We start from the raw sequence: 15,824 nt of genomic DNA on the forward strand, positions 1-15,824 counted from the left end.
TTCACTGTAAATATTATTAAAAACACAACTGTGAAGCTATTTAACCTTTTAACTTTAGTATTCGTTGAAAGTCTTATACCAGAATTATAAAGTTAACATGCAGATAGCAAATTAGCATACGTGAAAACTAATTACATAAAGTGAGCTAATACTACATATTATGTTATTAAACTATTCCTGTTACTGTTGACATAAAATAAAGTATTTTGGCATGAAAGCCCAAACTTTGAATTTAGCAAATTATTGTGCATCATAAATATGTGTGTAGCATTTGCAACAAAACAAACTAGTTTGATATTTAGTTTGAAAATGATGGAATTAAGTTATGACAGTTTGGATTTTGCGTCGTCTCGCTTTGATGATGTCACTGAACTGCTGAACTGGTGTCAGATCTATGAACTCTCTGATGCCTCCTCACGCTGATGCAATGCATTCTCTTAATTCTGTTTTCATCCTTTTTTTATCTTATTTTTGCTATAATTATCAAGAGGATTTTATTCTTTCTCCTTCGTTTTTATGTGAAGCACTTTGAGCTGCATTTTTTTCTATGAAAGGTCCGATACAAATAAAGTTTATTAATATTATTGTTTTATTAAAACAAAAGTGGTCAGACTTTCTCAAACACAGATTGTGAAACTGTAAAATCACTAATGCTGCAGCAGTAGCTTCATTCTTCACACACACACCAATGCTCTTTTTTTTGTAGCACATGCAACATATATGTCAAATATTAGGATCAGATACATGTACTCTATATATATGATAGTTGTCTGTACATCCATTTGTACACTGCAAACAGGAAATGCTAATAGCTTATTTTGCATTTTTTTAATGGTGCCAGTTTGGTAAAATGTATAATAATAGGCTTAAGAGGGGGGGTTGTAGGGGTGCAATTAGCTTGATTTTGTCTAAATAAATTAACCTTGAAATTTTGTTTTTAATTTTAGTTTGATATTTTGCTCTGCTTTAATTGTCACTAGCGTCTGACCCAAATATTGTACTGTATCAGGCCGGCGTTGGTGTGCGCACACACAGCCGTCAGTGTCGTCATCTGATTACATCACATGTAAAAGCCAACAGAATGCGTCTGACCCAAACACACCAGTCTCCTGCTGCATTTCGTGGCATGTAAGTGGCTTGTTTTCTGTGTCATGACTCAGTCACGGCCCTGCGCTCCTTCCCTGCAGGTTCTGACACATTCGGCCTCGGGCAGAGACGTTGGTGGCGATGTATCAGTAATATCGAGGGCAGCGTTAGCCCTGAGGAGAGAAGGCAGGTTGTCAGGAGGAAGGTCACCAGTTCACAAACCTCGACCGGCTGGGAAAATCTGTGTGACGTGCCCCTTAGCGAGTCACTTAACCCCTGATTGCCCATGGGAAGCTTCTTATTGGCTAACGCAGAGAATGGTTGTACTGGGAAGCTTCAGATGCTGTCGCTGGAAAAGAAACTCAACCTTCCCTTCATGAATAAATGTGAAAATCCTGATATTGCCCTCGCAGCTTGTGGCTTTCTAGAACAGAAGATTGAAGCTTTGAAATGCTTAACGGACGCAGCAACAGATGTCAGGGATAATGATGCGATGCAACATTTTCTAACTGTTCTTTTATGGACTAATCTTTGTTGCAGGCTGTCCCGAGGCTACGACCTGATGTGCCCTCTCTAAAGCTTAGTGGACACTTTAGTACAGCGATAGTGTCTCTATTTGTTTTTTTGTCAACCACTCAGTTGAGACACTTTATTTCCAACTCTCTACAGCTGTAATATTTTTGCATATATACATATATTATGTGTAATTATATATTATCTGTACTTGAAAACTGTAGGAATGTCATGAATGCAGCAGCTGTGCTTTCCTCAAAAGCCTGTAAACGTAAAAGAAGAGCTTCTCATTGGCCCCTCGTGAAATAAAGCGTCTAAATGTTCTAAGGCGTTCCCCAGGGTTCTAATCTGGGTCTGTTGTAGATTTCTAATTATCAGCGTTTATCTTTTCATTGTCCAGAGCCTCTCTGTCACTCCGTCCTGCCCAGCCAGGCAGCAGACACACTCCAGGCCCTCTGCTTCCCATGTGAGCGCAGAGATCCTGCCTGACATCAGACATGGGAAGCGAGCTCCAGCAGCATGAAGGGTAAAAGGTCGAGACTTGACCACCCCGGGCAGATAAAGCAGCCTTTTCATGTGTGATCAGCCCACAGCCTAAAGACAAATCCCTCAGTGCGCTGCCTTTGAACTTCACCACAACTGGAGCGAGTCCCCCCCGCTCGCTCAGCGGCCAACGAAGGCTGCGAGAGACCGTGACCACACGCCTCTTTATTATTTGGCTAAATTCTGTTAGCAACACCTCTACTGAATGAATGTGCAACACATTAGGAACACCTACTCTTTTCAGGAAGTGCACTAATGAGGCCATCTAGGTAGAATTCATTGTTATTTACTCGCCTCTCTTATCAAATGTGGGCCAATCAAAGAGACGGGACGGCGATGAAGAGCAGCCGCGGACTTGAACGTGGATTTTAGAGAATATTTGTGCTGAAGGGGTTGGAACCAGATATCAGAAAGATGTTGCCAATAGTTTGTACATTCAGTTCCTGCAGCTCGCTGTACGTTTCCAATGTAGAAACCGGCTCTGGCAGCCTCCAGTTCGTCATCAAGCCTTTTTACAAAACAATTATGACACTCATTACACCCTCTTTCTTCAGCCCTCGTCCAATCTCTCCCATCAGTGCATAATTCATAAGCAACTCGAAGCGAAGCCAATTGCATCCACTCTAAACGAGCGTGCAGCGTAGCGCCCACAGCGGCACAAAAGGAATGTCAATCCCATGACAGACTATTTCACGTTCTTTGTTTGGTAAGAATGGATGTAAATAAGGGCGTTCTTCTTCTTCTGCAGCTCTCCCAGGTAGAGGGAATGCAAACAATGCTGGAGAGCTGGTGTGGTGTCTGTTCCAGATGCTTCAGCTCTGTAATGCTGCCACTTGGCTCCCACTGTCGTGTGTGTGTGTGTGTGTGTGTGTGTGTGTGTGTGTGCGTGCGTGCGCTGTACTGTGTGTACACACAGTCTGTATGTATATATAGAGCGCTATTTTTAAAGCCGATCCACAAATAGTAGAAACGGGGCCTAAAACGGTCCTCGCCTCTGTTGCCATTCCTGGGCTGCCGCTGCCGCCTTCTCATTCATTCATGAGTTTGCATGAATTTGCAGAAATACTCTGGGCTTTCTCTCTCTCTGCTTTGCCCTTTTGAAATCTGATATTTAGAATGTCTCTTTTTGATCAGGCATTGTAGCATGTGACGAACCACCCTTATTTCATGCTTAGTTAGATGCACGACTGAATTAGACACACGTTTTTACACTCTTCATCTTTGTCTGCGTTGCATGAAATTGGGTCAGCATTCAGCTTAGGTAATAAGGCGTAACGTTATTGCCGGACACAAATCGGCGTTGGCCGGCTTGGCGTCGGATTCTACCCACTCGTACGTGCTTTTGCGGACGTGTCAGGAGTCTGTCCTCGCTGGAAAATCAGAATGCAAAAGAAATGGGGAATTTTCTGTCTCCTCATGTGTTGAGATGTTCTGTGTAGTTCACTGCAGAGTAATGTGCAGCTGAATGTAGAGTAATTTCCCTCCATGTCGTGCTAACCGTCATATCCTCGCGGCCGCCATCGACGCAGGTTATGTTAAACACAGACGAAGACCTGTTTCATGTCAGGAAATTAGCACAGAACGCGACGGCGTTGGGAGATGGAAAATAAGTAGAATTCACAGACTCGTTGGCCCCTCTCTGCTCTGCTTTCGATTGGGGAATCACATTCGGCGTGCCAGGCAGCCCCGACCGGGCAGCCGGTTGCCGCGGGCGACCAGCAGATCAGTGATGTGGCGGTGATGCCTCTAATGAAGCTGACACAGCACAGCCTCCCTCCTCGCGGGCCCCTGAGGGCCTCCTGCTCTGCATGGAGCACCACAAACACCCTCCCCCCACCCCCCCACGCCTTCATGTTTCAGCCCAATGTGCTTCTGATTTGATGGCGCCTCAAATGCTTCGCCGCATCATTTATTCTCTCGTTGTATATAAGGGGTGAAGGCAAATACAGTGTTTGTAGTAGCTAAAGTGGGTCACAGTATACAAACAAAGCCTCCCCCCCCTTTCAGAGTCTCTTTCTCTCAGACTGATGAATGCCACTGTGTTGTTTTTCAGGAGCTGCCCAGCTGAGGTGAAGGGGAGGGCAAAGGACCTCGGTTCAGCCTGAGCGTGGATGACCTGCCCCCGGAAACAGGACCATGATCTGAAGAGGGCGCCGCCCACCGAACCCCGTTCTTCCTCTCCTCCTTCTCCCTGTCTTTTTCTTTTCTTTTTTTTTTTTCTTTTTTTAAATTTACGGCGTGACAGCCCCCCCGCCCGGCTGCTTCCGACAGCGTCAGCGCGCACGGAGAGGACGAGCTGAGAGAGACCAGGCGTTTTACGGAGGAAGAAATACAACAACAGCTGTCCGCGACCTCTGACCTCGCCACTCCCCCCTGCCCCTCCCACCGCGACACCGGAAACATGGGGAGGAAAAAGATTCAGATTCAGAGGATCACTGACGAACGCAACAGACAGGTTAGCGCCAATGAAGTGAGGCAGCAACATCTGAATGTTTAATAACCTCCTGATTTGACTCACTTCAGTTAGCAGCTGTGACGAGCTACCTGATTGGAGCATCGATCACACGGAGACAGGTGACAAATTAAAGGAAAAACCCAAATGCATTAATGAGTAAAGGTAATGAATGTGCATGCTTTGATTCAGAATTGAACTAAACGATGGTTGGGAATAATCCTGTATTGATGAGGGTGGATGGGCGGTTGTAGCTGTGGTGGTAGAGCAGGTCACCTGTGGTTCATCTCAAGCTCCTCCTGTTAGCATGATGAGGCATCCTTGAGCACTGAACTCTGATGATGAGCACGTGTTCAACAGGCTGAAGGTAATGCTTACAGTATCGTGGCGATGTGATCACACTCAGCAATCGTTTTTGAGAAATTCCGGTTATTTAACATAACAAAATGAGTTTTCATGCATTTTAAGAACACGTTTAATCGTGCAATGAGTGATTTTTGCACACATCATGCAGTTATCTTATGGAAACATGGTCTATTCTGAGAGGATGCTGCAGTTAAAGGCCAGCATCTCTGTGCATAAAGCTGGATTAATGCTCAACACAAAGGGTTAACGGCAGTACATGACTGCAGCGTAGGTTTTAATTCATTGCTCAGACTTGACTGTGATTCTTTCATTATATTCACTTCATGATATGGAGCCTCGATGGGAAGATTCACTTCGTCTCGTTACTGAATAACTACGTTCTTCGGCTTCCTTAGTTTGCTTCAGTTGAGAAGCTTATTGGAGAAAACACGAGCGACCCGAGCTGACTAATCACAATCCAGCTGTTGTCTCTACCTGCTGTTTGTGGAGCTGCTGTTGCTCCAGTGTGTTGTTAAACTTCTGAGAAGACGCACAGCAGCTATCACCTCATAACACGACGATAAATGCAGCTTAAGGCAACATTTACAAGCACGTGTTTGGTACCAGGCGGCAGCGCGAGCACGTTTCACCGTTTCATCATGATTGCGTCCATTGTCAAGCCTGAAATGACATCCAATAAATCTGCTGTTCGACTGGCCTAAAGTAGTGTTCCTCTCATCCGGCCTGCTCAGATCTAAGAAAGGATCGTTTCCAGTCCTCTGTGGCTGAATTCCACTGCGATGACACAAAACTGTAGCTCGTGCGATAACAAATTCCCACAGGGGTCTTTGCTGCTTTCACATGTCCCATGTAGCATGAACAACATCGGTGCTGTTTTCTCAGCGGTGGCACAGCAGAACAGTATAATAGCATCGTGTTTTATGAGCCTCACATGACTCCACAGAGCAATCACGGGGTTTCTCAGACAACCCCCTCCGCTCTTCTTCCTCCCTACGGTGAAAAAGAGCAAGAAAAGTATGATATTCCCCCTAAAAAACAGCCTCAGCCCCTCTGGTTACATCAGCGGCATTGTCAGAGAGGATGAAAGGGTAAATGATCCATCTAAAATGAGTCAACTGGTAAATGGGCTTCGCTCCATTGAGCAGATTGAGTAATGGATTTGACGTGCCCACCTTCAAAAGCAGAGAGAGAAGAAAAACAAGACGGAGAGAGGAAGAGGGAGCGAAACAAGGTGCCTGGCTGAATAAGACCTGAGCGGCGCGAGAGCGAGCTGGCCGTAAGGCTTTGGAAAATCATCATCAATCTTAGCAGGTTGCATTTCCATAAAGGAGAACAAACGGCGCCTGCAGGGGGTCAGCGGAGTATGATGGCTTGTTATTCATCAGCACACAATTGGACATAAAGGAGGAGGAGGAGGAGGAGGGGGGTGCAACTATTTCTGGTTGGGCAGGCTCTGGTTAATGGAGCCAGCGTTTGTATCAGGTGTCCAGTAGTTTGTCAATAAGGTGGTGCACTCTGTGGTAATACATGGTCATACTGTCAGAATCAAAGATTACTCATTGACCGCGATCGGGCGATTAACAAGCAGCAAATGGCTTCTTAATCACTGCGGCAGACTCTCAGGGCGATGACATTTTGCTGCTCGTATTGAACCAGAGCTGCACTCAGCATTTACATTTCACGTTCTCTGTTTATCTGATGCTCTCATCCAGAGCAATTTGAACAGTCAAACAGGATTCACGTCTCCTATCAGCAGCGTTCAGAACAAGTCTGCTGTGTTTGAAGTGGAACGGGGTATTAAGCTGCTGAAGAAATAAGTGCTTTTTACACGCTTGCTCGTTGTTGCTTCAGCTAACGAACAGTGCAGATCCTGAAAGGAAATCAAATGAATTTTGGAGTACATGCAGCCCGTCACCCTCCTACGTGTTGATTCAGAGATGCTGCCATAAGCTCCGCAAAATAAACAGCGTTCAGAGTGTGGGCCCCGGCTGGAAGCATGACAGCATCTCAAATACCGCATTTCTTACGGAGACAAAGACGAACGAGAAAGAATGGCAAACAGGACTGGAAGTGTTTGGACTGATCTGATGGAGGCTTATTTTTGGATAGCGTTCACATCGGAGAGAAAGGGTCGACTCTTCATTGACACCGTGACCCTTCAGGCTGGTGAAGGTCCATAGCACCACAAGTTTAATGCCAAACAAAAGCTCCACACAACATCCAGCGCAATGTAAAAGCACAGGAAACATGGTTGCAAAGTATGAGGACTTATTTCAGGTATCTGGGGTTCCAGCATTAAAAGTCCTGTTTGTTTTCTGCAGAAGCAATGTTAGAAAATATCAAAAGTTAACTTTAAAAAAGCATTTTGGTACGAAACATCACATCACACGGCTGAACATTGTATTTGTTCTCCGCTAACATCGGCCTGAAGTTAAAGGTGACACTTTGAAACCTGATCATACATTTAGCAAATCAGTTGTAGCAGCAGAAATTGTAGCATTAGCAGCCGAACAAAGACCATCATGCTAAACTGGAAAAACACCTGATTTCTAAAGCAAGGTTTAGTTGCAGCTTCAGCTTTTAATATTGTTAAATGATCCAGAAGAAGCCAGTGTTTCTATCTTGGGAAACTGAAGTTTGTCTCCAGTAACTTTTTTAGTCAGGTATTCAGGTGAGTATCAGGAGATGGTGTTTGTTACTCACCCGTTCATAGCGTGGTCTCCATATGGTCTCTGGTATACGATGAAGATGCTCCTCTCAGTCCCTGTTGAGCCTCAGGTTAGCTGTTTCCATCCACAGGTCAGCGGCTGGCTTTGGGTCACATGTCTCTGTGGTCGTCTTTGACAGGGCTGAGAGACGAGACGCTTTAACCACCTTGTTGATGTTGGAGGAACAATCTGGATGTCTTGTCTTCGTCTTGTCTTGACCACGTTGTCCTCAGAGGACACCGCGAGGCGTCTTCCTGCTGGCTTTAAGTGCATCTTTGTCAACCGATCTTTGTCAGCAGGTGTTTTTTTGTGAAGTCCTTGATCCGTCAAAGACCAGCCCCCAAAATCCAGCAGACTGCGACTCTTAACTCTCCACTGTTGTGCGACGCGTTCCCCCTTCACATGAATAATATGCACCTCCGACACTCACTCTGAGCTGCTTCAATGAAGCAAATCCTCAGATCTGTTTCCAGTCTTTATGCTAATGCTAACAGACTAGCTTGTCTGTTGGCATTAGCTCCTAACTCTTCTTATGTTTACCAAATAATGGATGACCTAAATTATCTCAGACTGTATGAACAACGTGGTTTGTGTGCTGGATGTGGACTTGATGACCTCTTGCACCGCATTTCGATGCGCTCGTTGTTAGCTTCAAGCTGTTAGCTCAAGCCACGACACATTTCAGAGCCACTGTTCAGAGAAACGTCTTTTCTTCTGCTCGGGTTTCTTTGTAGGCGGCAAAAGTATCTGCTTCACGTCGTGTGTTCGTCGGGTCAAATGTGTTGACAGGAAACGCTTGTAGATGAGAAATGTGTATTGATGACCGATGACGGTTGCTGTCATCTTCTACTGTTGAGTTTTATGGCGGTTGGCATCCTTAAGTGTTGCATTACCGCCATCTGCTAGATTATAATAGCTTCACAGTGAAAACTCTTCGCAGCATCAACCCAAAGCGATTCCATTCATGACCATGTCCGTTCTGTAACCCAGACCCGATTCACTCGCTGCCTGGCGTGCAGAGTTTTGAAACAACTGGACGTCACACAAATCTCTGATTGTTCCACACGTGCGGACCAGTCGTGTGCACCCCAGACTGCAGGGTTGTGTCGTGGCCACCAGTTTTGCATATTTCAGCTTTAAGAGAAGAAGAAGTGAATTCTCTGGAACCGCTTGCTGTGGCTGGTGGCTCCACACACCAGACTACCCATGAGCCTCTGCAGCCACTGGTGATCCACTCAGAGGAGTCAGTCCGAGCTGCAGGAACGTCGAAATGTTTTGTTGTTGCAGAATTCATCCTAGAATCTGAACGGAAACCGATTCAGGCTGCAGATTGTGTCAGTTTGCCACAAAGTGCAGTATTTAGTACTGTGAGTTAGCAGCACAGGGATTGTGATTGGGTGTTTATGCACCTTGGGATTCATAGTTAATTTGTTTTCTTCCATTTTTATGTCCACAGGCTTGTACTTTTGAACCAGATATCTAACATAGTTTTCTTTTCTGTTGTACTGATGATTCAGTTTCATGTCCATCCAAACCTTGGAAATGGTCCAACTGTCAGTCGCCGAACGCTGTTTATGAAAACGGACTGTATTTCACTTCCTGAATCAACCTCTGTGTGCTACAAATCAGTAGATAAAAATGAGCTGCGTCACATTACGCAAGATAAAACGGCAGGAAGCCTTTTAAAATGATAGACGACATCATGGAGCAGAGTTCACGAGTGAGTTTTTCAAGTTGAAACGCAGGTCTCACGCGCGATATGTGCTTTCTCCGCTGCTAATACCTCCAGATTGATCCGGGAGAGCCGTGCGAGAGCGATCGGTATCTAGTTCTAACTGTTCAGACCTGATTGTGTGAGTAAGACTGTAAGCTAGCGAATGAAAGAGAGGTTTTAGCTACAGGAAACAGCGAGAGGAGGTTGCGGTTGTCAGTGGTGGTTTCCTCATCCATCTGCCACACAACCACAACCTCGCCAAGACACACACACACACACACACACACACACACACACACAAATGAAACCACTCGCCCCCTTTCTTTCTTTCTTTTCTTTCTCTCCTCACTGAGGATGTCTTATTCTGCAGTTGCCATTGGTTACCTGGCAATTCCGCTCTTAATGTCAATTACCTCCAGCTTGTTTATCCTTTGTGGTCGTTTTCAGGATCGAAACTGACCCAAAGTCTCCACCCCACCTCCCACTTTTTGTAAGGAAAGAGGAAGAAAGAAAAACAGGTTTTATTGGGATGTTTGTTTTCGGCGTTGGTGGATGACCTTATAATTTGTTAGCAGCGCAGTTGTTTGTGGCTCGTCTCTTCATCACAACCGCTCTCGTCATCCTGCACAGCCGTAATTTCCTCCCTTTCCAACATCGCCACATAATTTCTCATTCTGTGTGTGAGAGAGAAGAGAGGAGGAGGGGGGAGATATGTAGATAGACAGTGAGATAAAGATGGGGGGGGTGAGGGGATAGAGAGAGAGCGAGGGAGGTAAGATGATGGTGGCACTGTGTGATGAGGTGGGAAACTGGGGGAGGAGGGGTGGCAGGAGGAGAGTCGGTTGCCCATGGATACGACCCCGATATAATTTGATTTGTGGCAGCAGGAAGCAATGAGTGAGTGAGTGCGAAAGGAGGGAGGGGGAGGGCGATGGGGGGAGATGGGAGGGGAGGGAGGATGTGGAAAAAGCGAGAGAGAGGAGAGGAAGAGAAAACGAGGGCGAGAAAAAAAAGACGAAGGAGGGATGAGAGAGACATGTCGGGCGCTGAAGGAAGGAGAAGAGATATGAGAGATGGAGTGATTGTGAGACAGAAAGGTGGAGAGACTGAAGGTCTCACATGGCTTCTTTTCTTTCATCCTCGATGTCTTTATCTTATCTCCACCTCTCTTATCTCTCCTTCTTCCCTCATTCAATTCACTTCAATTACATTCAGTTCAAACCTGCACTGCTGGTAGAGCAACCTGAAGCCAAACTAACACAGCCTGTATCAGTGCAGGTAACCATAGTAGCAATTACAAGCTCTGCATTCAGTCATTTTAATATCAATGCATCATTAGTACATTGATTTGCAAACACTATTAGCGAAGCATTGAAGACTTCAGAGTCCATCGGTCTCTGAACTCTAAGACGAGCGCTGTGTTAGAGGAAGATGCAGACTTGCAAGAAAACTGTTAAAACTTCCTGCACGTCAGGTCCCGCCCCCAATCAGTGATGTCATCGCAAGTGTTTTTAGCCGTTCCGATGGAAAATGTGTTGACGTCGCTCATGGGCGTGGCCTGAGTTTTCTGCCGCTTTTCAAAATCTTCAACTAATTCCAGCTTCCCACCTGTGCACACACTCTCTTCATTTGCATTTCTCTCATGTCAAACACCAGATATTGTATCGCTACCTGAAGCTTCTCCTTCTATCTCGTGTCTTAATCTTTCTGTCCCTGTGTGTGTTTGTGTTTGTGCAGCTCTGTGTGTTTAATCCAAACAAAGCCAAATCTCCCCGGATTGTAAATACCAGTTGGTTATAGCAGGGAAGTGCTTCTAAAGCCAACCAGCAGACAACAAGGGACCTTGTGCTTCAGCAACACTCCCAGTTCTGTTCTGCTTGTTCACCACTGAGGGGGCTCGCACAAAGTGTGTGTTTATGTGTGTGTGTGTTTGTGTGGAAAAGGGAGAAATAACGTGTGACAGAAGGAGAGTGTGGAAAACAGAGCGGGAGAGAGTGTGTGACATAGAAAGAGAGCATGGAAAAGAGCATAACAGAGTGTGAAAACGACGAGTGCGATGGGAGAAAACGAGTGTGTGTGTGTGTGTGTGTGTGATGTGCAAAATACAAACTGAGCACTTGAAAGAGAGCATGTTTAGACACTCTGTCAAGAAGTCTGTTTCTTAAAGCACACAGTACTTTCATGCAATCAATCCTGTTTTTGTCCCAAATCTCCCCTCCTGCAAGCGATCAGGCTTCATGCAGGACTGTGCAGGACTGTGCAGGACTGTGCAGGACTGTGCAGGACTGTGCAGGACTGTCACACAGTGATTCAGTGGTCTCTGGTCATCTGAAGCTGTGTCTTAAGGGAGCACTTCACCATTTTTAGGAAGTATGATTTTGGGATTGAGGGATTGGGATCAATTGCTGTGTTTCCATCAGTGTATCTTCATGCACATTTTGAAATGTTGCTTTAGAAAAGGTTGATCCAAATGACAAAATGTTTAGGGGAAAAAATGTTTTAGGTGATTTTTGCCTTTTTTTCCAATAAATTGTGACTTGGTGAACATATAAGTCACATGACTGTTTGGCAGGACAATGAAGCGCCAACTTTTCTGCTTTTTTGTTTTCACTATTTAAGATTTTTTGGTAATTTGCATCTTGTTGCGCGCTCAGACTCTACAATGGTGTCGTGGTTTTGGCGCCACCTACTGCTTATGTCCATTAACCAAGTCTTATTAATAATAAATAAAGATGATTGTCTTGAAATTCAGTTAAAATTTTCCATACAGTTGGATGGAAACTACGGCGAGGTGGACTGCGAGACTTCAGGAAGTCACTGCTCCCAGTCAGGAAACAGTCCAACATATAATTCACCCTAAAACCACAATTTATTATTTTCACTCTTTAGTTTACGTACAGATAATTAACACGATAAGCAGTGATCTTTAGAGGTGGTGGTATGCAGATTTTTTTAGCCTTTGGATGGAGCTAGGCTAACTGTTTCCCCCTGTTTCTAGTCTTTATGCTAAGCTAAGCTAACTGCATACTTCATATTTAACAGACAGACATTGGAGCGGCGTCACTTTTCTCCCTGAAGTCTCTGCAAGAAAGTGAACAAGTGTATTTGTCAAAATGTCAAACTTTCCTTTAAATCCTGCTGTATTCATGTTTTCCTTTGCACATTTGGTTTTTGTCATCTGTGAAGCTTTAGTCTGCAAAAAGTACGACTGTCTGTGTGAACATATGTGAACACATCCGCCCGTGCAGCCACCCGCTGTAGTATTAACAGACTGTCCAGCCTGCTGTCAGCAGGAACTTACCTGAAGCTGATAGGGCCAGTTACCTTTTAAAAACCCTCAATCAAATAGTTTTTATTATGTATCACGTCGTTCTTATGGTCATCTGAGGAGCTGAAAGATGAATCACTGACAGCATGTAGGTTTCGATCAGCTTTAAACTCAAAGTCATTTGTCACAGAGAGGGTCGGAGGCAGCGGAGACGTAAGCCAGACGTGTTTGTGAAGAGACTTATTGTCTCGTTTTACTGCCTGTTTATGTTTGACTGAGCTCGTGTGCTTCAGGTTGAATTTGGAGGGAAAGGAAGGCGATTCTTGTAAATGTGTACGTTTTTGCAATAAATTTCTGAAATCCTCGGCGTGTCCTCGAGGCTCTGGTGCAGCTCAGTCTTGGAAAGACTGTCATGAAACAGATTTGACCTAAAAGTTGCTTCTCATTTGGAAAACATGGATTTTAAATGGGATTTTTGGATCATTTGTTACTGTTAAAACATTCACCGCCTCTGCCTCTCCTCCACCCTCCTCTCCCTCCACCAGGTGACGTTCACCAAGCGGAAGTTCGGTCTGATGAAGAAGGCGTACGAGCTGAGCGTCCTGTGCGACTGCGAGATCGCCCTCATCATCTTCAACCACTCCAACAAGCTGTTCCAGTACGCCAGCACCGACATGGACAAGGTCCTGCTGAAGTACACCGAGTACAACGAGCCGCACGAGAGCCGGACCAACGCCGACATCATCGAGGTAAAGCGCGGGAGGCGGGGAGAAACTACAGGAAGTACATACATCGATGTGCTGTCCTCTTACTTCCTGTTTATTCTGGTCTTGTGTCCTACCAGGGTTAATTAACCCCAGTGGGATCATTAAGATTGAAACTTAACGAACCTCGTCCTCTCCAGGCTCACTCTGACTTTCAGAACAAAGTCTCGCCCAGTCAATCAAGGCTGGTCCAGTTCACCACAGTCCAGTCTGTTAGCTGCGTCCTGTGTGTCTTTGGTCCAGCCTGTACTGTATATAGACTTTCTGTCCTCTCATTTACAAAATTTCTTTTTCCTGTTGCAAAAAGACACCAAAGTTATTATACTTTGAAAGAGATGAGATCACTTGAATGGAAGAGTTTGACATCAGAGATCAGTATCACTCTCATGTCGGCCTGTTAAAGATGAAGCTGGAGGCAGGAGTCAATTATCTTCAGTTAATGTGAAGACTAGAAGGAGGAGGAAACAGCCAACCACAGGTAAAAACTATCCATCTACCAATCAGCACCTCTAAATCTCAACATGTTTTATCTCATGGGTTTAATCTGTACAAAGACCAAAGTGGAAACACGAGCAGTTGTGGTGGGATTACTGCGTGTTAGCTTCGGACAGGGCCAGGCTAATCGTTCGTCCCTGTTTCCAGTGCTCGTGCTAAGCTAACCACCTCCTGGCTGTCGCTTCATATTTGACAGGCAGACATGAAACTGGTATAAGTCTTCTCATCTAACTCCTCCAAAATGTCAAGTCAAGAGGGAGTGAGTGGAGATAATGTGCTGCACAGCCTCTTTTCATCTGTTTTTCCATCTATTTTTTATGGCTATTTTTGTTTTAGATTTATTTATGTCCACAGATTTCAGGACTGAAAATGTTGAGCCCCCGTCATGCACGATATGTTAGTCCAGTTCAGCGCGCTGTAGACCAGTCCAGGCCAGTTTAGTCCAGCTCTGAGCTGCTGGGTCCAGTCTATCGTGGTGTTGTTTATGGCTGTACTCTGGCTTACTGCCTGCTAGCTTGCAGGGAGGGCAGAGGTAGGGACAGCTGGGCCTCACCCCCCTTCCCCCCCTTACCCCTCTGACATCGGCCCCGTTGTTACCCAGATACCTCCCCAACAACAACAACAACAGCGGCAAGCCGCGGGACGACGCCTGGAACCAATCGGAAACCAGCTCGGCACAAAATGGCCACCAGATAGAAGAAGAGCCTGTCGGGGGGCTGAAAGATCCAGTTTGCTCATTTGCATATTGACTAGAAGAGAGGTCAGCGATGAGGTCGGGAGAGAAGGTGTGAGGGCAATCATTCAGTCCAGTTTTCATGTTTTTGTAATAGGAATACATTTTTTTCCTAACGTCTTTCCGGCCTGTGGGAACAAGCTTCGCTGGAGCTCGTCAGGCGAACACGAAGCACATTCACATGCCTAGCTGACCCTTTTATACATAATGGCCCTCTCATGAATTGAACACGAGATGGTTAGGTATGATTCAGCGAGCCGTGCGCGCCGCAGCGCAGCACTTAGGCTTCATATGGAGCGTGGACTTAAAGCTGGCTCTCGCTCGGCTTTGAATATTTTTCCGGCTTGTTTTTACACATTTTGCTGCAGGAGTTCATGATTGGTCAACCACAAACGCTGTCAACACGGAGTCACCGCCACATATTTATTGTCCCGCTGAAAGCTCGGGTTAAAGTCGCACTCCAACAGAAACACACACAGCAAAGCAGAAAGAGGTTCTGAAATGAGAGGCCAGTGAAATGCACCCTGGCAAGACTGAGTCACTGAGTCCTGATCGGTTTCAGCACAGAAATCACAGGAACAGTGGGTCTGAAAACACAGCCGAGTCTCAGGTTTGGAAATTCTGTAGCCAGGATTAAATTAAATTAAATAAAACTGCATGTTGGTGATAATCTGAAAAAAACAAACTCCTGCATGACGGCCATGCTGAAAAATTAAATATCAATTTCAACCATTTGTTCTCTTCCAGTTTTTGATTCAGCCTTTATGAACACAGCGATACCTACCTGTGTCCCAAGAGTGATGAACTTTGACACCAAATGATGAGTTTTACCCCCCCTTTTCAGACGGTTCTATCAAACACGTTATTGGAAGAAGCCCACAGGCTTCAAAGATTGTTCGATTCATCTCCGGAACCCCCGGGAGGCTCCCCCGACCTCTGACTGCTGCTTTAAGGCATCGCTCTTTTCCAAGTTGACTGAAGTTATCCGCAAACATCTAAATCAATCTGTGGTTAGCGTGCTGGAGGTGTTTGAGATGCAGCTTTCATTCAGCTTTCTTCATTTCTTTCATCCGTGTTTGTGAAAGAGTGAAGCGTGTTCCCGCGGTTTACTCTTCCTTCACACACTTTTGCGGCATTTAAAAAACTGGAGCAACAGGAAATGACATCATCGTCTCGTCTGAC

At 45.4% G+C, this 15,824-nt stretch overlaps 1 protein-coding gene across 3 annotated transcripts in view; it reads left to right on the plus strand.

Moving 5' to 3' along the window:
• mef2d (myocyte enhancer factor 2d) overlaps positions 1-15,824 on the plus strand; it is a 97,479-nt gene that overhangs the window by 31,101 nt on the left and 50,554 nt on the right. For all 3 annotated transcript variants that reach the window (XM_041941660.1, XM_041941659.1, XM_041941658.1), the window contains exons 2-3: positions 4,196-4,597; positions 13,196-13,399. In XM_041941660.1, the coding sequence (XP_041797594.1) occupies positions 4,544-4,597; positions 13,196-13,399 (258 nt within the window). In that variant the 5' untranslated portion in view covers positions 4,196-4,543. The remainder of the gene's footprint in view (positions 1-4,195; positions 4,598-13,195; positions 13,400-15,824) is intronic.

The sequence above is a fragment of the Chelmon rostratus genome, chromosome 8, assembly GCF_017976325.1.
Source record: "Chelmon rostratus isolate fCheRos1 chromosome 8, fCheRos1.pri, whole genome shotgun sequence".
NCBI classification, from domain to species: Eukaryota; Metazoa; Chordata; class Actinopteri; order Chaetodontiformes; family Chaetodontidae; genus Chelmon; species Chelmon rostratus.